The sequence below is a fragment of the Prionailurus bengalensis genome, chromosome D1, assembly GCF_016509475.1.
Source record: "Prionailurus bengalensis isolate Pbe53 chromosome D1, Fcat_Pben_1.1_paternal_pri, whole genome shotgun sequence".
NCBI lineage: Eukaryota > Metazoa > Chordata > Mammalia > Carnivora > Felidae > Prionailurus > Prionailurus bengalensis.
In genome coordinates this window covers 11770208-11796521 of record NC_057346.1, presented here as the reverse complement: position 1 = coordinate 11796521, position 26314 = coordinate 11770208, and the positions used below count along the sequence as shown (strand labels likewise).

Sequence of the window (26314 nt, the reverse complement as noted above, 5' to 3'; positions counted from 1 at the left end):
AATTTTGTGTTATCACAGACTGACTAGCCTCCACCCGCTCCCCCCAAAAAACCCACAATTGGGTGCCAATGGATAAATGAGCTCTAACCCTCAGAGTAGCCGGTTTTTTTGTTCGATTCTTCTATTGGAGTAAATTAATGCTTCCTTTCCGTTTAATACCTACTCCAGCCTTCGACCCAGGCAGTAAAATTCTTGATTCATGGTTTGGTTTCTTGTAAAATAATACTGTTTGCTGGTATTTCTGTATTCCAAATGAAACTTCTGTGCGTAAAAATGCATACATAACTGCAAATTTCCCAAAAAAGCAGTGTGTTAGAAGGAAAGCAGTGTTCTGTGACACCTAACGGGGTCCCACTGCACCCCACTGAGCTCAAGTGCTCTTCTGAATGACTGGAACAGCCTTGTCCTTCCGTGTCCCCTGCACACGCACGGTTTTGTCAGAACCTGAGAGGCATCTGTTGAAACCAGAACTGCAGGACTTTGACAGGGGTGTTGGAAATGAGAATAATAAACTCTAAAGCTCCTGTGAAATAAATATTTCTGTTCCTCGGGAAGTAATAGCTCACTGAAAATGAAGGTCAGCAGTGGGCTTTTGTTGTAAATATTGAACACATCATTCTCGAAAAGCTTTTGTGTTTGTTGTGTTTGTGCCTGGCCATACGTGCTCAATAACTATTTGTATAGAGTTTAAAACTTAGTGTGGTGGGAAGTGTAGGGAAAGTTCCTGGTGATCATCATCGCTAACGGTAGTCATTCCTTTGCAGAAGTGGCATGAGGATTATAGTTTGTTTCGAAAGGTGTCTGTGTATCTCCTCACGGGTCTGGAACTCTACCAAAAAGGAAAGTATGTTGGCCTTTTATGTCTCTCGGATTGTTGGTCAGGGCACTGTTACCTGCTGGTGGCCACCCGGGAACAGAGAGAACCATAGCCATGTGTTCCCTCCCTTGTCCCACGTGGCAGGGCACCTCTGCTTTTCCCACTGTCTTACTAACCATCACATGTGGTTTTTCATCCTTTACGTAGTGATAGATGCATTGGTGAAAAGACGTAATGGCCAGATTTTCTCTGTGATAAAGATGAACTCAGAAAATGAAGTTTAGAGTTGTCACGGACCTTAGAGTTGGTTTAGAGTTGAAGAAAATGGAAAGCCAGGGAAGTTTCACGATTGGGCTTGGGTCTCTTGGCCAGCCTGTAGAAGGGCAGAGACTGGCTGCAGTCAGAGTATCCCACGCTGCCTCTGTCCTGAGGACAGTTATTTTTCCATAATTGGAGCTACAGAAATTTTTGTGCTGGGGAACAGAGAGGCCTGAGCCCTAGATTTTGGAGAAAGAAGGGGCACTCATCTGTCATTTATCCACCATTTTCTAAGGTACCAAGAGGCACTCTCCTACCTGGTATATGCCTACCAGAGCAATGCCGCCCTGCTGACCAAGGGGCCCCGCCGGGGGGTGAAGGAATCCGTCATCGCTTTGTACCGGCGAAAGTGCCTTCTGGTTTGTACTGTTTGTGTAAAGCCTTATGATTTTTATTATTTTCTTGTCTTTACCTCTGCTCCTTGAAGCCGTGAAGAAATACGACTTAAAAAACAAAATAACCTTGGGTAGGTTGTAGATTTTTCTAAACTCTTAGGAGTAGTTGTACATTGAGCCAGATTATTTTAGGTCACTTAAATGAATATAATTCTTCTTCAACCCCCGAGAGAAGCTAGGATGACAATCAGTTATCCTTTTTTCTGTGCCCTCTATGCACACCTGCATTACACGGTTTACTGCATTGCTTCTCTAGTGGATTGTGAGTTCGTTGAACACAGACCCTTTTCTTATTTCTTTTTGTGTGTTTTATTGTAAAGATTTTATTTTTTTTAAGTGATCTCCCCACCAAACGTGGGGCTCGAACTCACAACCCTGAGATCAAGAGTTACATGCTTTACCCGCTGAGCCACCCCTCACAGATCCTTTTCTTATTCAGCTGTTTTCTCTGTGTCTGGCACATCGTAAGACTGTAATAGATGTGTCTTGAAGAAATGCAGTGTTTTTTCTATGTTCCCTGCTAAGCTAAAAGATGAGAATTTGGTGATTTCTAAGAAACTCCTCCTCCCTCTCCCCCTTTTTTTTATGTTTATTTTTGAGAGAGAGAAACCATGAGCAGGGGAAGGGCAGAGAGAGAGGGAGACAGAGGATCCGCAGTGGGCTCCTTGCTGACAGCCGACAGCCCGATGCAGGGCTGAAACTCGTGAGCTGTGAAATCACGATCTGAGCCAAAGTTGGACGCTTAACTCACCGAGCCACCCAGGTGCCCCAAGACTGCAGTTTTGTTTTTTTTTTTTTTAAAGATACAAATTATAAGAATTGGTCCTGCTGGGACACCTGGGTGGCTCAGTCAGTTAACTGTTTGACTCTTGATCTCAGGGTTGTGAGTTTAAGCCCCATGTTGGGCTCTGTGCTGGACATGAAGTCTACTTAAAAAAAAAAAAAAAAAAAAATTAGTCCTACTGTTCTGTTAATATCACTGTCATACAACACTGAAGATCTAACCTGGCCTGTTTTGCATTTGGCAGTCATGGGGAATGGCAGACCCATATCCCCTCTGCCTATCCAAGGGTTTATATAGTGCTCGTCCTTCAGAGATCTGTAGAGGGGTGGCTTGCCTTCTGATTGTGAGCTTGCATTTGTCTTCCTGACACCCAGCAGGATTGCCCTTCCCGGGAAGAGCTGGGCCAGCATTCCTGCCACTGCCTTGTTACTACCAGTGGCAGTGCTTTTACAGTGCTTTTACTCAATAGCACTTGTTACTACCAGATGGAGGAGATTCAGTCATGATGTGTATTCATCTCAAGATTTTCATTTTCTGATTTATACCTTGATTTCCGTATCAGTTATAGGTTGTGGCAGGGCATTTTGAAGCTAAAAGAAGGGCCTTGTAGATTTGATGGATCTGAATTTTATTAGAGCCATGCTTTTATGTTTGAAATCACCAAATACAGTTTGCATGTCCTACTCAGCTGCTGCAGGTGGGTGGTAACAGTGATTTGGGTTCTTTCCATCACTGGCTCTCAGCATTCAGCAGGCATCACAATGACATAGGGAGCGTTCCCTCCTTGGACTGTCAAACCAGAGGCTCTGGGGAGGGGCCCAGGGCATCAGCATGTCTTCTGCAGGTGAGATTGTGGTGCTCAGTGGAGATCGAGAGCCATTGAATAGGCCTTTTAGTGGAAGCATGTGTTAAGCAAGACCTGGACTTGTAAGTTTAGGTAAGTGGGTCACAGACTTTGCTACATTAGAATCGCCTTGGGAGCTTTTAAAACTCCGAGTGCCCCAGTCACCTGCATACCAGTCAAATCAGCGTATCTAGGATGGGGCATCAGTAGTTTTTAAAATTCCCAGGAAATTCCAATATGCAGTAAAGTTTGGGAACCGTTTGTTTAGGCTCTTCTAAAATAGGTATTTATCCTTTTCAGACACCGCCCCCCACTCTGCCTTTTATCTATAGGAGCTGAATGCCAAGGCAGCTTCTCTCTTTGAAACAAACGACGACCACTCTGTAACAGAGGGCATTAATGTGATGAATGAGCTGATCATTCCCTGCATTCACCTTATCATTAATAATGACATCTCCAAGGATGACCTACATGCCATTGAGATCATGAGAAACCATTGGTGCTCTTACCTTGGACAAGATATTGCGGGTATGTTGTTGTTAGCACTTGGAATAAATTCTTTCTTCTTCTTCTTCTTCTTTTTTTTTTTTTAAGTTTATTTATTTATTTTGAGAGAGACAGAGAGAGTGCAAACAGGGCAGGGCAGAGAGAGAGGGAGAGTCTCAAGCAGGCTTCTTGCTGTCAGTATAGAGCCCCATGCAGGGCTTGAACTCCCAAACTGTGAGATCATGACCTGAGCCCAGATCAAGAGTCGGACACTCACTGACTGAGCCACCCAAGCCCTCCCTCACTTGCAATAATTTCTAAGGCTCTTGAGACTTTTAGAAATTACAGTGCTTTTACTCAATGGCACTGGTTATCAAACCTTTTTAAAGGATTATTGAAGCATCGAAGTTGGTTGGAAGTGGCTCTGCTCTACTGAAACAAGGGACAGGATCCTAGGCCTCTGTCCCTCTTAAGACCTTCCTTCACCTCCTCTGTGGCTGCTGAAGACTTCACAGACAGCCCAGAAGTCCTGTTAAAAATTTTTCTCCTCTCCAGGGACGTCAGACTTGCATTACTTTTTCATCTGTCAAAATCTGAACTCCAATTTTATAGTTTAAAAATCAAAATGTTTATGCACTTTGATTACCTGATGGTGCCATAACTCAATTTTCCTGTGACTTGAAGTTGTAAGACAGAACACCCACTATTAACTGTGATGCCCTTGAGATTAGTAGGATAGCAAATGAAATAGTCTTGCTCGTCCAAAGCATTTTGGAGAGGGGAGCTTAAAACTAGTCATTTTTAGGTGAGTTTGGTAGACTTAGAAAGTTGGTATGTATTCTAATATGAAGCCTCTTGGTTAGTTTCTCACTGATGTAAAGATATTCTATTGACTTATTGAAGTGTTTACATTTACAGTATTAATATGAATTTCCTTTTAACATCTTGGGTTTTTCTTTTTCTTTTTTTTTTTTTAATTTTTTTTAACGTTTATTTATTTTTGAGACAGAGAGAGACAGAGCATGAATGGGGGAGGGTCAGAGAGAGAGGGAGACACAGAATCCGAAACAGGCTCCAGGCTCTGAGCCATCAGCACAGAGCCTGACACGGGGCTCGAACTCATGGACCGCGAGATTGTGACCTGAGCTGAAGTCGGACGCTTAGCCGACTGAGCCACCCAGGCGCCCCTTGGGTTTTTCTTTAGACTATGTCTATATGTGTGTGTGTGTGTGTGTGTGTGTGTGTGTGTGTGTGTGTGATATATACCTTTACTTAATGCCATGTGTGCACATTGGTATGCTTTAATCATCGAAAGAAAATACACCATTCTATTTATGGTAGAGAGTATCCTGTCCAGTTTTTCAAATTTTAGACGGATGGTAGATTAGAAGGCCTGCTAGTGAAATGAATAGGCAGTGTTATCCTGGCACACATCATACGGCTTAAAGCAGTGACCTCACTCTTTGGTATATCTGGCAAGTAGTCTTTGCCCCTGGTTCGACTTAAAGGAATTGTTATTTGTTGTTAACTGGCCAGCACAATGCAGTGACCTTCGAGGCTGGGTGATGGATGGACTCTGTGGAAGACCTTCCCATATAGTTGCAGACTTAACTACTTTTTACTCAGAGATCTGTTTAGCTGTATATGTAACCATCTGCTTTCCCTCCACAGAAAATCTACAGCTGTGCTTAGGGGAGTTCCTACCCAGGCTTCTCGATCCTTCTGCAGAAATCATTGTCTTGAAGGAGCCTCCAACTATTCGACCCAATTCTCCCTATGACCTTTGTAGCCGATTTGCAGCTGTCATGGAGTCAATTCAGGGGGTGTCAACTGTGACAGTGAAGTAAGCCCCCACATGTTCAAGGCCCACTTTGGTCCGTGGCTGCCTGCCTGTTGCACAGAAGTCTGTCATCACAGTGTTTGCCCTGGGGAAGGAATTAGGTGGGAAAGTAAGATTCAGATCCAGCCCCCAACCATGCTCTGCGTGTAAAGAAGGATTGAAAATAAAATTGCACTTTTTAGGTACAGAATCATAAAAGCAATTTCATCACAAAAGACAAGAACCATTGTATTAAGGTATCGAATTACGTCACAAGACCTGAAATGCCTCTTGTACCTACACGCGTGTTCGAATGCTCGAGCTTTTTTGTAACTCTCTTGCCACTTTTAAAATTATCCTGCAGGCATAAATATTTTTGACAGTGGAATAGAAGGGTGATCCATCAGAACCTGAACCAGATGAACAGCTACTAGTTATTTTATCAAATACAGATGACATTTCAAAGTTCTAAATGGCAAGAGATGAGAGCTCTGAGCCTCGCCTGTCTCTTGATGGGAGAAGACAAAATGCATTGCTAATGAACTACCGCCCTTCACGTGTGGGTAGAAACCTAAGGGCACGTGGCAGCAAGGGCTGCAAAGTCAAAAGAAAGCTGCCTTTCCTTTCTTCTCTCTCTCTCATTTTATATATTTTAAATAAACCAGAAAACCTCACACTCAGTCCCGAGTGAAAGAAAGGAAAGCAGTAAGGACCTTAGACTGAACGGCGTTGTGAACCGTCACTAAGACAGGAGAGCGTTGGGATTTCAGTAAAAGCTTCTGGCATCCGAAAACTGTCAACAGCAGGTGTCTGAGGCCGCTGCTGGCCCCAAAGAACGTTTGGATGCCCCTCCCCTTTTGTGCTCCGAAAAAAAATAAGGGGTGAGGGTTTGTAAAAAGAAAAAAAAAGAATATATATATGTATATGTAGAGAGAGAACTATCCCCTGTTGACCATTTTTAAAAGGCTCCAGATTGGATATCGTGTTTTAACCCAAATTTTAACGTTAATGAGGGAATAGTGGGCGGGAAGAACACTCGATACAACTATGCAGATTTTATAAATGTGCAATAAAAGTATCTGTTGTACCTTTGGTGTCCAGGATGGCCTTCATTTAAGCACCCATTTTCTGGAAGTCGGTAAACTCAGTAAGCGTTTGTCACGTTCCAGTTTTTCTTCTTTAAAAAAAAAGGTTCTTTTTAATGTTTATATTTTATTTTTGAGGTAGAGACAGAGCAGGATCTGGGGAGGGACAGAATCTGAAGGAGGCTCCAGGCTCCTAGCTGTCAGCACAGAACCCAAAGCGGGGCTCGAACTCGTCAACCGTGAGATCACAACCTGAGCCGAAGTTGGACGCTTAACCGACTGAGCCACCCAGGTGCTTCATTTTTTCTTCTTTAAAAGAAAAAAAAAGCAGATGAAAGGGTTGAGAATCTTGCGGATTCTTGAGCAGCCCCTAGTGGTGGCTGGTGTCCCACACCCCCTTTGCTAGGTGCACTGCACAAAGTGTATCTACTTTGTAATTTAGAAGGCAAAAAAATTATTCGCTTAGGGGCGCCTGGGTGGCTTGGTCAGTTGGGCGTCCGACTTCGGCTCAGGTCATGATCTCACGGTCCGTGAGTTCGAGCCCCGCATCGGGCTCTGTGCTGACAGCTCAGAGCCTGGAGCCTGTTTCAGATTCTGTGTCTCCCTCTCTATCTGTTCCTCCCCAGTTCATGCTCTGTCTCTCTGTCTCAAAAATAAATAAAAGTTAAAAAAAAAATTAAGAAAAACAAAGACATTTAAAAAAAAATTCACTTAAAACCGACCTTCTTACATTTTGACTAAATTAACAGTAGGCAGTCCTTTACAGAATTTCAGAGCTGTGTTTGTGTTTCAGAGCTCAATGCGAGGATCGTGGTTTCATGGGAAATTGATCCGTCTTCTTACCCTTTAATTTGCTTCACTGTTTAAAATTCTGGGGGCCACCGTTTGCTGTTCACTTTTTTTTTTTAATTTTTTTTTAATGTTTATTTATTTTTGAGACAGAGCATGAATGGGGGAGGGGCAGAGAGAGAGGGAGACACAGAATCGGAAGCAGGCTCCAGGCTCTGAGCCATCAGCCCAGAGCCTGACGCAGGGCTCGAACTCACGGACCGTGAGATCGTGACCTGAGCCGGAGTCGGACGCTCAACCGACTGAGCCACCCAGGCGCCCCTGCTGTTCACTTTTTAATCTCTGTCATCATTGAGCCCTGTGCCCAGTTGTATTATTTCACTTTCTGTAATGGCCCTGGGATGATGACAGGGACTGGTCTGTCCAAGGTCATAGATGTTTTAGGCACTGGAGCCAGGACACGAACCTTTGGCAGTCTCACTGCATAGCCTGTGCTTTAAACAACCGTTCAACTGTCCTTGGCGGTCTTGTAAAATCTTTTGGTTTGTACCTTTCTACATGTGCTACCTTCTGGTCAGTTCTTGGGAGTCTATAATCGACCAAGACAGGAACAGATGGACATTTGTATGTTTGGTGTGGGGTAGTTTCTGTCATTTGGAGCCACCCAAACCACCCAGTGGGGTGCTGAGGAGTAATGTCTTAACTCACTTTCACTGGGTGCTTTGGGTACAGCCTGGTTTCTTAAGGGGTCCACAAACTGCCTCAGGCCAAGAATGGTTTTCACATGTTTAAAGGATTGTGAAAAAGCAGGATGAGGGCCAGGAAGGTGGTGGGAGGAGAGAGGGAAGAAATGTATTTGACCTTTACCCAGAACGATTTAAGGGTTTGGTCAGGGCACTTGACCTCAGCATAAATTCCCTTGAGACTGGGTTTAGGCTTTCTTTGGCTAGCTGGAATTGCAGCCCTCCTGTGCTTGCATTTGTTAGCTCCTTTCAGAACTCCAAGGTGTATGAACGCGTTTTTTTCCTACCTGCTTCAAGAGAGAAGCGTGAAGTACGTACATAGAATAGTTGAAGTAATGAATGAACCAGAGGCAAGGACTGAATGAAGGGCTGGGGTATAGCAGAGATGGGATAGAAGGAATGATTCATTGTAGCAGTAGTTTATCCATTTTCATTGCTTGGTTTACTGTATTTCTTTGCATGCCCCTATCTTGCAGTTTATTCTGCTAATTGTCATTTTGGTTTCCAGGTTTTGGCTACTATCTAACACTGCCAGGAGCATGCATGTGCATGTATTTCTATGCACGCACGAATGCATTTCTGTTGGTATGGAACTGTGAGTGGAATTACTGGGCCACAGGGCATGTGGGTCACAAAGGGTGACAGGGATAGATGGCTACGTCTTTATTAGGCACTGTCCCACAAGTTCCCAAAGCCATTATGCCAACTGAAACTCCCGTGGTAGTTGGTGAGCTCCTGTTACCCTGTATCCTTGTCAAGATTTGGTTTTGTCAGTATTTTTAATTATAGCCATTATGGTAGATGTGCGATACTGTTTTCATTTGCCCTTTGCACACTAACGATGTTGAGCATCTCTTTACATGCTTATTGGCCTTTGGCTATTTTGTGCAATACCTAGTTAAGTCTCCTGCCTCCTTGTTTTGTTGGATTTACTGTCTTGCTAACGTATTGATGTGTAAGAACTGTAAAAAAAGATACCCAGTTACGGAAACTTTTTATATGCATTGCATGTATCTTCTGCCACTCTGGTTTTTCGCTCCTGATGGCTTGATGAAAACAAATTGTTAACATCGTCCAATTTACTAGTCTTTCCCATCACGGTCAGTTAACGGTATTGTGCCCTGTTGAGGAAATCATTATGTCATGAAGACATTCTGTGTTATCTCCCAGAAGTTTTGCTGTTTGACCTTTCCCAGTTAGCTGACTGACCCCAGTAGCTTTCACTGTGTTTTTCCCAGTACTGTGCCTTTGTCATAAACCACGGGTCTATGTAGGGTTCTGTTTCTGGGCTCTTTTACCTGTTCCATTGGTACGTTTGTCTACTCGTAGCAATATCACACTGTCTTAATTAGTGTAGCTTTATGAATCTTGATTTCCAGTACAATAAATCATCCAGTTTTGAACGTCCTAAGATCATCTTGTTTATTCTTAATCTTTTGTATTGCCGTATACATTTTAGAATCAGTTTGTCAGTTTCACACATACAGATTTCCAGGGATTTTGATTAGGTTTACAGTGACTATAGATAATTTGGAATTGACATCTTCTAATCTATGAACATTGTATATCCTGCTTATGTAGGTTTTCTTTAATTTCTGTATAAAGTTCTTCCGTATCTTCTATAAATTGATTCCTAGATCTTTGATGTTTTTCAAGGTATTGTAAGTGTTGTCATTTTTGGAATTACATTTTTAATTGTTTTGTTGCTGGCATCTAAGAACAAATCGATGTTTTTGTGCTTGCTTCGGCAGCACATATACTAAAATTGGAACAATACCGAGATTAGCACGGCCTCTGCACAAGGATGACGCCCAAATTTGAGAAAGAAATTGATATTTTTATATCTACTCTGTATCTAATGACATTGATAAGTTCAGTTGCTAATTCTAATAGTTGATCAGTAATTTTTTGTAAAGATTTTTTTTTTCTGTGCACAATTATATTGTCTGTGAATGATGGCTTTTATTTCTTTATTTCAGGTCCTTGCAACATTTATTTTTCTTGCCTGATCACACTTACTAAGACCTCTGGTACAATCCTGAATAGAAGTGGTGATACTGGGCATCTTTGTGTCCTAATATCAGGGGGGAAAGTTTTCAATATTTCATCATTAAGTATGCTGTAGGCTTTTTGTAAATTCCATTTATTAGGTAAAGAAAGATTCCTTCTATTCCTGTTTTGCAAAGAGTTTTTTAAAAAATTATGAATGCCTGTTGAAATTTATCAACTTTTTTTCTAGATCTATTGGAATGATTACGTGGGTCTTTTCCTTTATTCTGTTCATGTGTGAATTATGTTTATTCACTTTAAGTGTTAAACCATGTGTTGCCAGAAGACAGTGATCATATTTTCATATGTACATGGAATTTTTCATATTTTGTTAAGGATTTTTGCATGTATGTTCATGAGAAAAACTGGCCTTTACTTTTCTTATTACATTCTTGTCAGGGTTTTAGTATCAAGATTATTCTGGCCTTATTGAATGAATTGGGAAATGCTCTCTCATCTGAGATCGTCTGAGCTTAGAATTACATGTTTTTGTAGGCGTGCTTTTCATTATGGTAAAGCAGTCTTTTTGATACCTACAGCATTTTTGGATTTTTTGGGTTACTTCTTCTTGTGTGAATTTTGGAAAATTGTTAGAAATTTGTCCTGTTTCATCTAAAATTGATATTTTACTGGCAGAAAGTTCATAATACCTCATGATTTTCCTTCCTTCCTCCATTTTCCTTTCTTCCTTTTTCTTCCTTTCCTTCCTTCCTTCCTTCCTCCCTCCCTCCCTCCCTAGGATCTATGATGTTCTAGTGATGCTGAAACTGGGTGATGTGTATTTTTTTTCTGATCACTATTTTCAGGGGTTTATTAGGTCTTTTCAAGGAACTATATTTTGCTTTTGTTTACATTTCTTTTTTGTTTGGGTTGGGTGAGGGGGGTCTGCTTTTTTTTTTTTAACGTTTATTTATTTTTGAGACAGAGAGAGACAGAGCATGAACGGGGGAGGGGCAGAGAGAGAGGGAGACACAGAATCGGAAACAGGCTCCAGGCTCTGAGCCATCAGCCCAGAGCCCGATGCGGGGCTCGAACTCACGGACCGCGAGATCGTGACCCGAGCTGAAGTCGGACGCCTAACTGACTGAGCCACCCAGGCGCCCCGAGGCGGGTGGGGGGCGGGGGGTCTGCTTTTTTAACGGAAAGCTCTTCAGCAGTGGTTCTTAACCTTGGCTGCCAGTCCAGGATCATCCGTGTCACAGTAAAACAACAGCAGCTGGCCTTCAACCCTGCAGATCCTGACTTGTTAGATTTGGGCTGGGACCCAGTTGCTTGTGCTTAGAAGGGCATCACAGGTGATTCTGATGTACAGGCACAGCTGAGAGCCACTCCTTCAAAGAACATCTGTGCCTGCTAAGGAAGTGGCTTTTACGTTGTCGCCCACACCCCGAATTCTTTGGTCTTACAAAAAAAGCTCTAGAACCTCCTTCAGTGAGAGTTTACAGGCTTTCATGTTTTCTGGACGAATGTGTTTTGGCACTCCTCATGTTGAACTCGACTCTGATAGAGATATCGAAAATAGAGTTCTTGTAATTCACCTTCCTTTTAATTCCCATAAACACATCAGTTCCCTAAAGTTTGCTCGTAGGCTCAGCTTCTCAGCTATTTGGTCATTACAGTACTTTTTTCTGAACCTTGAAAAAAAATTTCCCGCATTCTAAGTTGTTGGACAATAAACTGAACTAGTAATCTACTGCAAGGAAGAGTAGAACTGGCTTAAGAGATTTTCAGGACCTTTTCCATGTCTTCCTCCTTTCAACACTGTGGCTTGCTGCACTGCCCATTAGGCTGTTCGCAGGTTATGATGACCTCTCGACCTCCTGTGGACCATTTATAGGCAGGTGAATGTGTCCTACAGGACAGAGACCTGGTCTCTCCCCTTGTCAAAAATAAGATAATAAGCCTGATTGCTCCTGTTACATCAGGTGGACCAGAAACTGTGATGATAAGCAACGAACAGGAATATTAACTTTGAGTAGGAATAGAGGCTAGACCTCCCATAGAATGTAGGCGACTTGGAATTGATATGTCGGCACGAAAGTGGTGCCCAGGAACCAGCAGTAGTCATTCTTCAAAACTGAATGTATGTTGGTCCCAGTGCTAAAGCAGACATGGAAGGGTAGCCCGTTTTCTGTCTAGAGTCCTGATGGTGGGCTAGACGTGTCCTTGCATGCCGAAGACGGTCTTCTCAAGGTGGCATGCAGGTTTTAATAGTAAGAACACAATTCCCAGTGATGGCCAGAAAGTAGCATGGTCGTTCACTAAGTCACCCTGACTATCCCTGCGTAAGGAATAGCCGGATCTCCTCCATGAGTTGCACAGGTTTCCAGCTTTCCTGACCCACAAATCACGGCAGAATCGGTGTCTCTTCTAAGAAGATGTTTCATGGAAAGAATATTGACACTGGAATCGGACACACCTGAGCTCAATTACTGGCTGAACGTGTTTTCCTGGTCTGTGAAACAGGAAAATACTTACCTCGTAGTTAATGTTTTAAGAGTCAAGGACAAAATAGATGTAGCAGTGACTCAGTGTGAGCAGAGCCCTGGATGCAGTTCTCATGGGGAAACTTGTCACAGGATGAGAATTTTAAGGGCTGGCCAGACCTGTGCAGGGCTCACAGGTCGGTTCTAAGTAATTGGGGCGTACGTAGATATCCAGAGGGTTATGGGTCTCTGGCAAGTGGAAGTGTTCATATTGGCCAATCTGACTGGCAGAGAGAAATGTTGAAGGGATCGGACCTCATGCTGGATAGAAACACTACAGCGTCTTCTGCCTGATTCTTCTCCTGTTTTAGATACATTTTTTTTCTTTAATTGTGCTATGGAAAAGCTTGAGCTTGGTAAGGTACAGGGAGTCAATAGTTTTCTTTTTGGTTCCATTGCCACCTTCCATTATGATCCCATGGATCCCGTTTCCCTGCCCCTGACAGCATCTCAGGAAGATTGCATAGCTGTACTGTCATGTGGGAGCCTTAAAACAAAGATTTGCATGTATTGCAGAGTCTGGACCCATCTAGACCAGTTCGGTCATTCTTTTTTTGGGCACTTCTCCCCTCACCTTAGTCCAGGCCTTGGCCCGATGGTCAGGGGCTAGCAGTAAGGAAGCGGCCACAGGATGTTGTTCCTCTCCCCCCTGCTCTGTGCCTCTCCTCACCCCCAACTCCTGGCTCCCCTAGAGCCTGAGGGAGGAGGCTTTATAGGAGAAGGCAAGGGATGTTGTCTACTTTAAAAAACAAACAAACAAACAAACAAACAAACAAAAAACAGTAATATTCTCCTGGTTCTCAAATGTCCTTTGTTAGATCAGGAATGCAATTACTAGTTCTTGTGTGAGGTATTTTATGTGTTCTCCAGACAACCCTGTGGAAACCTCCGCACTGTCCTTTGATGTGGCTTTTGGACTTCCTGGCTGACTTACAGACCTTCTAAGCTCTTGGTTAAGTCATTCGCCCCTCCCAGCAGTGCTCTGGGACAGTGTCACCCAGACTGGCTCCCCTGCATCCACTTGGGCTGTGGAAAGCTCACCACCCGCCCCACAGAGGCCAAGTGCAGGTGCTGCTGTCATGCCCCACTCCGGCCAGCCTCCTGATTCAGACTGCCCTCACTGGGTACCAGGCACCCTTCTCTGTGCCTCTGCAACACAGGTCAGGTTTTCTCAAGAACTTTCTTGGGCACCATCCTGAGGGCAGCAGGCGTGGGCCTATGCAGCTTCCGCAGCTCAGCAGGGGTGGGGTGGGTGTGTTTCAGGTACTGTCTGCCCTGCTAGAAACAACTCCCATCTCTACATGGTTCTCTCGAGGTCCATCTCCACCCTGTTCTCACATAGAAGGGTTGAGAACATCACCATACCCGCCCCCCACCAACTGTTAAGAATTCCCTTCCAGGAATCCACCTAATGAATCTGTGTGCTTCATTTATATAGGCTGTTGGGTGTGGCGCTGGCCAGCTTGGCCCTTTCTTGGAAGCAGTGTATTAGCCCCTGTCTTTAGAATTGGGGGCACATAGCACCCATGGGACTTGACTTTGAGGCTTTGTTAAAAATTCTGAGCAACAGAGAAGTCTAATCTACATTCTATAGATGTGGATGAAATAGCAAGAATGGCTTAAAAAATAAATCCATCAATCAGTAGAGTGGAAAGTGACCTCCAGTTTCTTTGGTTCTATGTTTGAAGCCAGTGACTACAAACATTTTCCTAACTCTGAGTGTCCTTTGCTCTCATCCTGGCTGCTAAGACACATCTCCTGTCCAGAAGCTCATGAAACTACTTCTGACTTCTCTCCCATCCCCAAATGTGTCTAACCCACATTGGCTTCCCTTAGGACTTTTTCCTCTAGAGTCTTGGAGTCTTGGAAGCCCAGAAGGGTAACAGATGGGTATTAAAAAAAATTTTTTTTTAATGTTTATTTTTTTTGAAGGAGAGAGAGTGTGTGTGTGAGCAGGGGAGGGGCAGAGGAGAGGGAGACACAGAATCCGAAGTAGGCTCCAGGCTCTGAGCTGTCAGCACAGAGCCTGATGTGGGGCTCAAACCCACGAGCTGTGAGGTCATGACCTGAGCTAAAGTCAGATGCTTAACTGACTGAGCTCCAGATGAGTATTTTAATAGGGATCTTCTGGAATGCCTTGTCTGCTGATGGCAAGGTTTTCAGACCCAAAGGCAGGCTGGTGGGGAGGATGGCACTGAGGCATCAAATCTGGTGAGTCCCTGAGTTTCTTTCTTACAGTGTGTGCACATAATAAAAGCTTTTGACTTGAAATTCCGATTGACTGGTGTCCTTTGCTGTTTCTAATACACATGACAACACACCTCTCCATGTGTAGCCACAATAAAGAAGTGTTTTTCATGTTAGAATAATTTGCTGCAAGTCTACATGAGAAAAGGCTGAGTTGAAGCCAAGACTTAATTAGTTCTATTTTTATCTCTCATTATTTTCCCTACAAAGTAGGTAGATGAAAACAGTGGCAGTTTTAAGTGAAAAGCATCTTCTTCCTCTAAAAGTGGATTCACATCCCTGTCTGGGAATGACATGCTGTTGATTATTTGGGAATCAATCAACAATTCTCATCCCCATTTAAAAAATGCTGCTGTGTCCTTGATAGGGAAAGTTAGGAAGACAAAATATTTTCTTAACAAATATTTAGTGTGTGTGGGGTGTGTGTGTGTGTGTGTGTGTTTCCATTGGAGGACATGATCACACGCTGGTGACAAATATCCCATTAGCACCTGCAAACATGGGATTGGGACAAAGGCTGGGAGCCACCAGAAGGAACAGGTGAGCCACCTGGCAGTAAAAACCCTATGTTTAGGCCTCAACAAAAGCACAAAGGACAAGATTTTTCTTTGTAGTTCTTTGGTTTTTCCTTCTGCTTCATTGCTAATTTTTCCCTTGGTCTGGTGGATTATCTCAGCAACCCAACTTTAAGAAGCAACAGGATGGGGTGAAGAAAGACTGCCCTGATGTTGAAGCCCTGGGTTCAAGTCCTGACCAGGTAATTACTCACCATGGGCAGGTTGCCTAAATTTTCTGGATCTCAGTTTCCTCATTAGCAAACCAAATAATATCTGCTCTCCCAACCTCCAAAAAACCTCTCAAGATGTGTTTAATAATACTACCAAGATACGTGGAAGTGTTTTGTAAACTCTTACTCCCTACACAATCGTGTCATCAGGGAAACTGTGTGCGGGTGAGGTGTTAGAGGAGAGGGAGCAGGTACAGCTGTGGTCACCTGGGGGCTGAGTTCCAACTCTTGGCCACATGCTTGGCTTCCTGTGGTCCTGAAGGTAGAGACAGTGTCCCGTAATATGACCTGTAGGCTCTGCAAGTCTGGCTGCTTCCTACCTCACTCGCCTTGCGTTCTACATTTTTCTTTCTCCAACCAGAACTGCTGTCCACCCTTCAGCTTTTACCCAATTATTGCTTCTTTAGGGTATCCATGCGGGACTCCCGGCTAGGTTGCAATTTCTCCTGTTGCGTGATCTTATAGAAGCACATACCTTTCCAAATTTGTAAGGGTTGTTGTGGTTACCATTTCCCTTTATTTAAGTGATTTCATATTAGTATTTGTCTCCCCTATTTGCCTATACGAGGGGCAGGGATAAATTTTGTCTTTTACCTTTTTATTCCTGGTTCCTAGCACAATGCCAAGGATATGGTAGGTGCTCCGTGCATATTTGTTAAATGACGGAATAAATGACCAGATGGATGAGTGAAGAGATGCATCCATCTTGTAGATCCTCTAAAGATCCAAGGATAACTCGTGGATATTTGAGCCTCACCCCTGAGTGGTCAGCTCTGTCTTCCCAGCATGAAGTTAAGAAATAGTGTGAATGAGTAGTTGGGTGAACAACTATTCCCGTTTGCCCAGGACTGGGCACTTTCAGTGCTAAAGCTAGGAGAGTCCCAGGCAAACCAGGGCAAATTGATTACCCCAACCTGATACCCCACCTCAGGTTGGTGAAATTGGTATTGGAACCATAGAAAGACAGAATACAACTGGTGCAAACTGCCCTTTTATGCTCAGAAATGTATTTACCTAGGAGTCATTTGGATTTGTGTACATCGACTGGACATTCACAAAAGGACACATATAAAAGGGAAAGGAGCTTTCTGGAGAAACCATGACTCCCAGAGAGCACCCCACTCTGGGTAAGAAGGTAAACGTTGACGGGCATTAAGGGGGCCCTTTTTGGGATGAGCACTGGGTGTCATGTGTAAGAGATGAATCACTGGGTTCTACTTCTGAAGCCAAGACTACACCGTATGGTAACTCACTTGAAAATAAATTAAAAAAAAAAAAAGTTGCTGGAGATGAAGTTGCACCTGGGCTGACTCATGTCCTCAGGAAAACAAACCGACAAACCCCGTGTTATTTTTCTGAGGAGGGAACTGTGCTGGGCTATGCCAGCAAACTTGTTTATACTTGTGTTGGGGTGTGTGTGTGTGTGTGTGTGTGTGTGTGTGTGTGTGTGTGTGTTCTTGCTTGAGCAGCGGCTATCAAGAAGCCAGGGCCATTTTGTCCAGAATGGGAGGCGTCTGAGCACAAGCAGCCCCAGAGCTGAGCAGGCAAAGCGCAGCACCAGTGCTGGGGAGCAGGGTCTCCGTTTTGCAAGCAATCCCGCATGCCTCTGAGCTTGGGGAAGTGACCTCTTTGCGGACACTGGGAGTGAGCACCTTTAGTTATTCTTCTGCAGGAATCGTGGACTCTTTAGACTGAGTAGGGGAGTGGGGTGGGGGGTGTAGACGGCAGTGAGAGGAACAGGTGCAGGGTGCTTTCACCCGACAGACAGGTTTATGGGTAAGCTTGAGGCTCTTCCTCGAGGACTTGCACGAATGTCTGAGGAAGACCTGAGGTGGGTAATGAGGCTGAGGGCCTGCCAGTGGAGGTGGGACAAGCAAAGGCACCCAGGTCGTTGTGAAGGGGACTTTACTTGTAGCCACAACTTGGGTAGCTCGGCTGACATTTGGGTTCCATTTTGAAGGATTTATAACGTGATTTTGCATATGGTGGAAGTGGAAGACATTGCTGAGAAGCTGATAATTCTGTCCACGTACATGCCCACATTGGGTAGATCTTAGGCACAGCCATTCTGGGGTAATCAATTTGCCCTGGTTTGCCTGGGACTCTCCTAGCTTTAGCACTGAAAGTGCCCAGTCCTGGGCAAACCAGAATAGTTGTTCACCCAACTACTCATTCACACTATTTCTTAACTTCACGCCGAGAAGACAGAGCTGACCGCTCACAGCCCCATAACGTAGCAGAAACAAGAGTATGTCTTCCTCTGGGATATTAAGAATCCTCAAAACTGGGGCACCTGGGTGGCTCAGTCGGTTAAGTGTCCGACTTCAGCTCAGGTCACGATCTTGAAAGAGCAGACCTAGGCCGGCTGACTAGTGACTATGTCCCTGACACGGCCGCAGAAAGAAGTTCCTGCTCAAACCTCAGACCACGCATCCCCCCCTTGAGTAACTTATGTTTTCTAAGAAAGCAAGCTACCGATTGATGCATTCCTCTGAAGTCTGAGGAGGGAGGAAGGGGAGTGTGAGAGGCGTGGAAAAGTGTGAGAAGAGGGAGGGCTTCTCTCAGGTAGGGGCCAGAGGCAGGAGCCCTCAACCCTGTCCAGGCTTAGAATGACCTGAGAGCATTTTAATAACTGACCCCTCCCCAAACCAATTAAATCAGAGTCTCTGGGGATGGTGTTTGATGCTAGGTATTTATATAGCACAGCAAGGCTGACAGCCAATGGTTAATAGGTGACCAGTGAGAAATGTTCTGTATACACTGAGGCCAAACATGTTAAACAACCTCAGACACAGTGGTTCTTAAACTTCAGGTGCATCAGAATCTCCTGGAAGACTTGTTCAAACACAGATTGCTGAGCCCCACCCCCAGAGTTTCTGATTCAGTGGGTCTGTGACCACCAGGCCCAACATTTGCATTTTTAACAAGTTCCAGGTGACGCTGATAATTGCTGATCTGGGACCACACTTTGGCAGCCAATCGGCTGAGGCCACGACCCTTCCCCAGCCAATCGGCTAAGGCCATGATCCCTATAAAACCTTTGTGCTTTTGAAACCCGCTCTCTCTCTCTCCGGTGTCTCACCACTGCGCAGTGCAGGTAGGGGATTGAGCTCGACCTATCTCGAATAAAGGCTCTTTGCTTTTGCATCGGACTCGGCTCCCTGCTGGTGTTTGGGGATCACGAATTCTGGGCATAACAATCTCACGTTTCGTGGGTTCCAGCCCCACATCGGGCTCTGCACTGACAATCTGGAGCCTGCTTAGGATTCTCTCTGCCCCTCCCTAGCTCGTGCACTCTCTTTCCTTCAAAATAAATAAACTTAAAAAAAAAAAGGAATCTACAAAATCACGAAGATATATTGTGAAGCTCCCCTTCAAATTGTGTGTCAGAGGCAGAAAATGAACACAAACAAGGAAGCTTCCTATCTTAAGAGGCTATCCTGGGCCAATAATTCATTTTCATTTGCCAAGGCATATTCTCTAGCATTTCTATTTATATCTGCAGTGGTTATTCACACTAGATTTTCTATGATGGAGCCAATTTTGCAATATATTTTCCTTAGTAATGAATCAAGTACATAATTAATGTTATGAGTTTAAAAGCATATTATACAAGTAAAATCTAAGTCAGAAACATGTTTGCTAGAAAACTATGCCTTGATTTTTCATTCTTAAATTAGGATCACTATATCACCATGATAGTCAAATCCTTATCAAGTTGGGACAGCGACTACCACCCCCAAATGAGGAAAATATACAGAAGGTGGTAAAGAATAAGGAAGGGAAAGGGTTCTACTGACATTGCTTTATTCCGGAGATTCCTTGGCAGAAGCAAGTCCTAGATGAACAGGTTCCTAGGTCTTGGTGTTAGATAGAAGGAGTCATTGGACTCATTTGCTGGGGCACAGAACGGCGGGGCTCTAGGGCCAGCCATCTGGAGAGAGGGCACGTCTTCTTTTCCCAGACAGGCTGAGAAGATGAGGAGTAACCCACCAAGGGCCAGGAAAATACCAGCAGCCCAGCCCAGGTAGAGGGCATCTCCAAACTCCCAGCGAGGCACAATCTCAGGGATGCTGTTATCCCAGAAGTCTTGGATCGTGGCATAGGCTACCCAGGAGACTGGAAAGAGGGTAGTGGCTGAAGCAGATGTTTCCAAAGTCCCTCCCAGGAGGCAGAGCCGCCTCTTAAATACCCATCTGATCCTGTGAAACTGGAAGCATTCGGACCCACAGCCAGAGAGCAGGAGCCCCAGTAGCCCCAGCCCGTGGGAGGCTACCATGACGATTCGGGATACCTGAAGCTCCTGGGGCAGAGACAAGAAGGACTCAAAGGCCTTGCACACGGCAACTTCCTCCTGATTCACGCAGACCTCCCAAAGCCCCATGATCCAGGTCTCCATTTCGTTCAGTTCCAGATTGAGAGTCTTCCACTGGGGCAGGATTGTGGTGACACATGAGCAGACCCAGCCGAAGAGGGAGAGGAGCAGTCCCCCAAGCTGGGCTTTCCCGTGGAAACTCCAGGCCATGGTTGCTCCCACCACGGAGCAAGAAAGTGAGGACAGGCGGCTGGGTGACCGGTGAGCAGGCAGCACTTTGGGGGAGACCCAGTGGAAGGTCTTTCACATTCGGAGAGGGCTCTTGTTTCAGTTTTTAGGCAGCAGCTGAGGCAGGTGCCAGGAGCTTGGCAACACTGGGTTTAGGGGTGTGTCCAAGATGGGATGTGGGCGTGGGTTCTGGGGGAGGGTCCCATGAGAGGCAAAGAAAAGCTAGAGAGTAAGCCATCAGTATCGATTTGATGAGTAAATTCATAAACCTGAAGTTAAAATCACTCCCCAGTTCCGAGAGGATGAGAATGGTGTTTTGGGAATATACACTGATAAGATCTTTCTGGAGGGCAACATGACTTCACATTCCATACTTTTTTTTTTTTTTTTTTTGAGAGCGAGAGAGAGCACAAGTGAGAGAAGGGGCAGAGTGAAAGAGACAGAGAGAAAGAGAGATGGAGAGAGAGAGAGACACACACACAGAGACAGAGAGACAGAGAAGCAAGGCTCACTCAAAGCAGGGCTGGAGCTCACCCGAACTCATGAACCATGAGATTGTGAACCATGAGATCATGACCTGAGGTGAAGTCAGATGCTTAAAGAATGAGCCACCCGGGCTCCCCGAATTTCATACTTTTAAATACACACATACTTTGACGCAGCACCTTACCTTCAGGAACTTACCCCAATTTATTGCGAATATATACAAAGATTTATGAAAATGTCCATTGAAATATTATTAATGATTGCACACTTTTGGTTAGTACTAGGTAGCCATTTGAAAGTGATGTAGAAGAAACTTCAGTGACACAAAAAATATTTTTGATTCGTTAAGTGAGACCAGCAAGTGACCAGTTTTTATTTCCCTATTTGTGCTTGTCTATGTACTTTATACATTTGATAAGTTTACCATTTAATATTTTTATAGGAGGAAAAAAATAGAAAATGCCCCATTCAATGAACCTATCCAGACCCAGAATATACCAGGAGGGAAGCGCTCTCTCCCCAGTCTCCTACTGCTGAAGGACGGCAGCTATAATGAGTGGTGGTCATACCAGCTTCCATACTCCTATTTGCTGCTGCAAAGAGGCAGGTTTGGACAGGAAAGGAGATAATTTGCATTTACTGAGAATGGCTACATGCCAGACTTCTGACTAGATACTTTATCCTTATTTAATTTTCACACCGCCACTGCGAGATACACGGTGGATAACTTGCCAAGGTCCCCCAGCTGGTAAACAACAGGTCCAGCTCCTGAGCCAGGGAACTCAGACTGTGACACTTCATGTTTCTGTCTCCAGGCTACAACGGTGATTCCTCCCGCAATGTGCATGCACACTGGTGACACAACATGTGGGGTAGGGGGTTTATCTTTATGGCAACACACAGAAGAAAATTGGGACTTTTTATAAGTGTATTTATTTATTTTGAGAGAGACAGAGCGAGCGGGGGAGGGGCAGACAGAGAGGAAGAGAGAGAGAATCCCAAGCAGGCTCTGTGCTGTCAGTGCAGAGCCCGACGAGGGAATCGAACCCACGAACCATGAGATCATGACATGAGCCCCAACCAAGAGACAGACGCTTAACTCACTAAGCCACCTAGATGCCCCCAAATTGGGATTTCTTATAACGAAGACAAATGTTGACCAATGTATTTCCCTATTCATATTTTAACCTCCTGATTGCCCTGTGGTGCACCAGGAAGCAGGGGTGTTGGGGGGAGGAAGTGAGGATGAGTATCTAAGGAAACACCACCTTGACTTTATCCGAATGATGTCTCAATACAGCCTGATCAGATTACCAGTGGTGTGGGGGTGGAGGGAGGTGAAGGCTCTTGAAGGCTCTCTTTTTCGTTCGTGTTTTATTATAGAAAATTTCAAACACATACAAAAGTAGGGCAAATGGGTAAAGAAATTTCATGTCCTACCACCCAGCTTCAGAAATGATCCCCACATGCCAATCTTTCTGCATCCACCATTCACATCCCTCCCTTCACACTATTTTGAAGCAAATGGGGTGCTTTTATAACAACCACATGTTCTAAGCAACACAATGGCAAAATATTATGGATCCCTGGAAATGCTGCCTGCTTGTGCTATGTTCATCCAGATTGGTGTCTGATGTTTTGACTCTTGAAAACAGGCATGTCACATGTGTATGAGCTCAGGACGGATTCTCTCAGATACTGCTCCTTATTTCCTTGCCTTTTCTTCAGAGCCCTTTCTTGACCCTTTGTGGCCATCTGTGAGTTGGAAGACATGTAAACCATGATAAGTGTGAACCAGGTAGGAGGTCAGGTTGGTGAGGGAAAACAGAACCCATTCATGTTATTGATTTCTTTTTACTTATTCAAATATTCATTCATGCCCACATGCACGGACTGTGTGTAGCAATCCCACTCCATTCCCTGTGTTCTTTCTTCTCCGTCCTCAAACTAACTCTGGGTCTTCCCAGAAAACTTGAGGAACACTGTGCCACTAATCCAGTGGTCTCTCTGCCAGATACAGGTGCAGCCCTGCAGTGGCATTTGTGGGTATGACCCATGGATTAGTTAACCGGAGAAGATCTCAGATGCTCAACCTCAAAGTGGCGCCTCCTTCCATTCTCAGTTCAGATTCCTCCTTACTGTGAAACTTTTCCGGTTCAATTAGAGCCTGGGTGCTCCTCCTCCAACATTTCCTCTGCCCTCTGTACCTTAGCTTCAGGGCCTGTTACTTGCCCATGCCCCTTCTAAGGCCTGTACCGAATTTTGTATTTATTTTATATTCTTTTCCTTAAAGGGCCCTCCCCCTCCCAGCAACTGATAACATTTAGGCCCCACAAAATCTGGATCAATCTCTCATTTACCTTCAAGATAGCAATGATAATATTTCCTGGGATTCTGGATTCCCAGCCTAGTCCATTGTCTGTCATACAGTAGTTGACCAATAAATATATAATACAAGTTTTCAGGAAGGTCATCTGCAAGTCCTTCTTTCTCACTGGACCTTTCTAGTAACAGCATTTAGAATTCAAAGTGAGGCTGACAGGTCTACTGAACAGAAGCTGATCTGGTTTTCTAGGGAGAGATACCTTCCCAGTATGTTAGGCTGTCCTTTGTACTTCCTGTCTCAACCCCAGTTTCCTGTCCTTTGCTCATGTCACAGGAAGCCGCCCTAGCCTCACTGGGATAAGCGGGTTGTCCTACAGACACTTAAAATATAGACACTTAAAATTGACAAGGACCTTAATTAACATCAGCATCTACTTGAGGTCAACCCTCACAAGATACCTTTTTAAAAAATTAAACGTGACATTTTAACTAAAGCAGTACATGTTTATTACAGAAAGACAGGAAAACATAGAGAAGAGAATAAATCCCGTAAGTCTGCCACTAATATGGTGTATGTTCTTTACCTCTGTATATGTATCTGTATCTACTTATTTTAAAAAACAATCATAGTGTACATAGTATATTGTGAACATCTTTCAGTATGTAACAGTAAATAATGAAACAATTTTTTAAAAACTTTTCGTCAAGTTGATTTATTAACCTGTGATAGAAAGTGTTAACAGGCGCCTAGGTGGCTCTGTCCCTTAAGCGTCTGACTTAAGCTCAGGTCATGATCTCATGGTTCATAAGTTTGAGCCCTGCATCGGGCTTCATGCTAACAGCACAGAGGCTGCTTGGGAGTCTCTCTCTCCCTCTCTCTCTCTGCCCCTCCCTCTCTCAAAATAAATACACTTTAAAGAAAAAAAAAAGTGTTAAGTATCTTGTTCTAGTCCACCCAGTACTAATGTTATTTATACTTAGGTAATATAAATAATACAAACAATATAAATACGTAATGTATTATTACATAGATGTAACACATATTTGCTACATGACATAGTATATATGTAATATATGAACAAAGATCTATATGATGTAACATATGTACATAGATTGCATTGAAACTATGCAACATAAAAAGAGTGCAATTTAGGGGTGCCTGGTGGCTCAGTCAGTTTAGCCTCTAACTTCCGCTCAGGTCATGATCTCATGTTCATGGGTTCGAGCCCCTCGACCGGCTCTGTGTTCAGAGCCTGGAGGCTGCTTCGGATTCTGTCTCCCTCTCTCTCTGGCCCTCCCCCTGTTCGCACGCTTTCTGTCAAAAATAAATACATAAAAAATATACATACATATATAGTGCAATTTAGTCAGACTTTTAGTTATGAGGTGACGCCACTTCGTCTGCACAACTCCAGAGGGCACTACTCACATAGACTCTGATGGCCGCTGCAGCCCTTGAAAGTGAATATTCAACGAAAAAAGATCAAGATGGGCTCGTCCGGTATTCCAGCTCGCTAAGTGTCACAGGTAAGCGTTTTCAAGTTGAGAAAGGTTCATTTAGGACTGATTTTTAAGTAAAAACCCTTCATTTCGTCTAGCGAAAAACAGGCGGGAAGAGACAAGCTGTTTGAAAATAGCTAGGGAGGGAAACGCGTCTCCCCTGGTTTGCCAGCTACGGGACACCGTGGAAGTTCCACGCTAGGACAGTCGCGGTGCCTGCTGGGAGTTGTAGTGCGGCCTCGCCTTCCCCGCGGCGGTCTGAGCCTCGCGAGACTCAGTTTCCCGGCAGGCCGCGCGCCAACGCCGCCGGCGGCGGGACTGGGACTGCCGCGCTGGCCAAGGGAGAGTGACCCCGTCAGCGTTGGTTCCAGTCGTGGCGATGGCTTCGTTCGTGACGGAGGTTCTGGCACACTCGGGGAGGCTGGAGAAGGAGGATCTGGGCACTCGGATCAGCCGCCTGACCCGGCGGGTGGAGGAGATTAAGGTGAAGGAAGGCCCGGCACCCGGGGACCGACCGAAAAGGAACCCGGCTCTGTTTGTGGAGGGACCGGGAAAGGAATGGGGGCTGAGGGCAGCCAGAGTGGGTGTGAGCAGAGTCAGGTGGGGACGCCGAGTGAGAAGAATGCGAAGTGGGAAGGCTGGAAGTATTTGGATTGAGGAGAGGGCTCGGAGGCGAGCCCGGACAGGGGCTGGGGACTAGGGAGGGGGGGAGGCTTGAAGGGGAGAAGGAGACGGTGGCTGGGGAGTGGGGTTAGGTTGGGGAGGGTTGGGGTGGGGTCGGGGGATTTGGAGGAAGACTGAGGAGACCAGCAGGAGAGGTGGCACTGCAAGCCCCGAGGTGTCTAGGGAGGGAGCTTGTGAGAGAGAGAGAAATGCAGGCAGGACCCCCTACGGCATTTCCTCCACCCACTCCTTTTTGTATGATTTGTTGATGAATAAAATAGCTTTGGGAGAATGGTACCTTTCTCCTCTCTGAAATATTTGTTGTTCAAATCTGTCAACATGTTTATTAAACTCTGTTCTTCACCCCCAAGTGCTTTGAGGCTGTCCCGAGTGTTACAAAACTTGTAAAGAGCACGTTAGTGGACCCTGCTGTCTTGAGATTGATACACACACAAAAAGCACCTAGCCGTCCACAGTTTTCACTTGGTATTGCTGCCCTTACCTTGCCAGTATTCACCCACATCTCTGTTGGATTCATTTAAAATTATGTGCACCCGCATGAAGTCTGAATTTAAGGGAGCAAGTTTGGCACCTTATCACAAAGGCACAAGAAGTAGGTCTTCCTAACAACCCTTGATGTTATGAAAATAGTTTCCTGAAATCGGTAAGTATTCAGGTTAATGGCATCTCTTCTTTTACAGGGCTGTAGCGTTTTTCACCACTTTTTATATGGTGGAAAGACTATTAAGCTACCTTAGCACGGCACTCAAGGCTCCTACCGTTCTGGATCTAACTCTCCTTTCACCAGGTTTCCTTTACCAACTTGAATCCTCAGCCAACTGACAATTACTTTCTGTGCTCCAAGCAGACCCAGTATTTTTCTTGGTTTCCAATTTTGTTTACGTTGTCATTTCTCCATCTTTGCTTGTAGTATTCTACCCATTTTTTATGTTCCATCTCAAATGCAGTTTTCTGCATGAAAAATATCCCCATTTTGCTCCAGCAGAAGTGACCTCTTTCTCATTTGTGTTTCTGGAGGACATTAACTTTGTTCCTTAATTACATTTTTGTATTCTGGTTACATAAGTGTATAGTATTTTTCCTATTTAAAAATAAGTTATTTGTAAGCAGGCATAATTTACCCTGGT

General features: G+C 44.6%; 3 protein-coding genes and 1 non-coding gene across 9 annotated transcripts in view; 3 read left to right on the top strand and 1 right to left on the bottom strand.

Annotated features, from left to right (window-relative positions):
* The window catches only part of USP28 (ubiquitin specific peptidase 28), a 67089-nt gene extending 60539 nt beyond the window's left edge, over positions 1 to 6550 (top strand). For all 6 annotated transcript variants that reach the window (XM_043579376.1, XM_043579374.1, XM_043579375.1 and 3 more), the window contains 4 exons: positions 765 to 844; positions 1371 to 1494; positions 3491 to 3686; positions 5316 to 6550. In XM_043579376.1, the coding sequence (XP_043435311.1) occupies positions 765 to 844; positions 1371 to 1494; positions 3491 to 3686; positions 5316 to 5491 (576 nt within the window). In that variant the 3' untranslated portion in view covers positions 5492 to 6550. The remainder of the gene's footprint in view (positions 1 to 764; positions 845 to 1370; positions 1495 to 3490; positions 3687 to 5315) is intronic.
* A 3265-nt stretch (positions 6551 to 9815) lies between these two features.
* LOC122484524 lies at positions 9816 to 9919 on the top strand. Its single transcript, XR_006297595.1, has one exon. It is a non-coding gene; the product is annotated as a U6 spliceosomal RNA (small nuclear RNA).
* A 9568-nt stretch (positions 9920 to 19487) lies between these two features.
* Positions 19488 to 20174, bottom strand: CLDN25 (claudin 25). The gene has a single exon (XM_043579371.1). The coding sequence runs from the start codon at positions 20172 to 20174 to the stop codon at positions 19488 to 19490; it is 687 nt and encodes a 228-aa protein (XP_043435306.1).
* A 4610-nt stretch (positions 20175 to 24784) lies between these two features.
* Positions 24785 to 26314, top strand: part of ZW10 (zw10 kinetochore protein) — a 35486-nt gene continuing 33956 nt past the window's right edge. Inside the window, exon 1 of the mRNA XM_043579370.1 lies at positions 24785 to 24987. Within this exon, the coding sequence (XP_043435305.1) occupies positions 24883 to 24987 (105 nt within the window). The 5' untranslated portion in view covers positions 24785 to 24882. The remainder of the gene's footprint in view (positions 24988 to 26314) is intronic.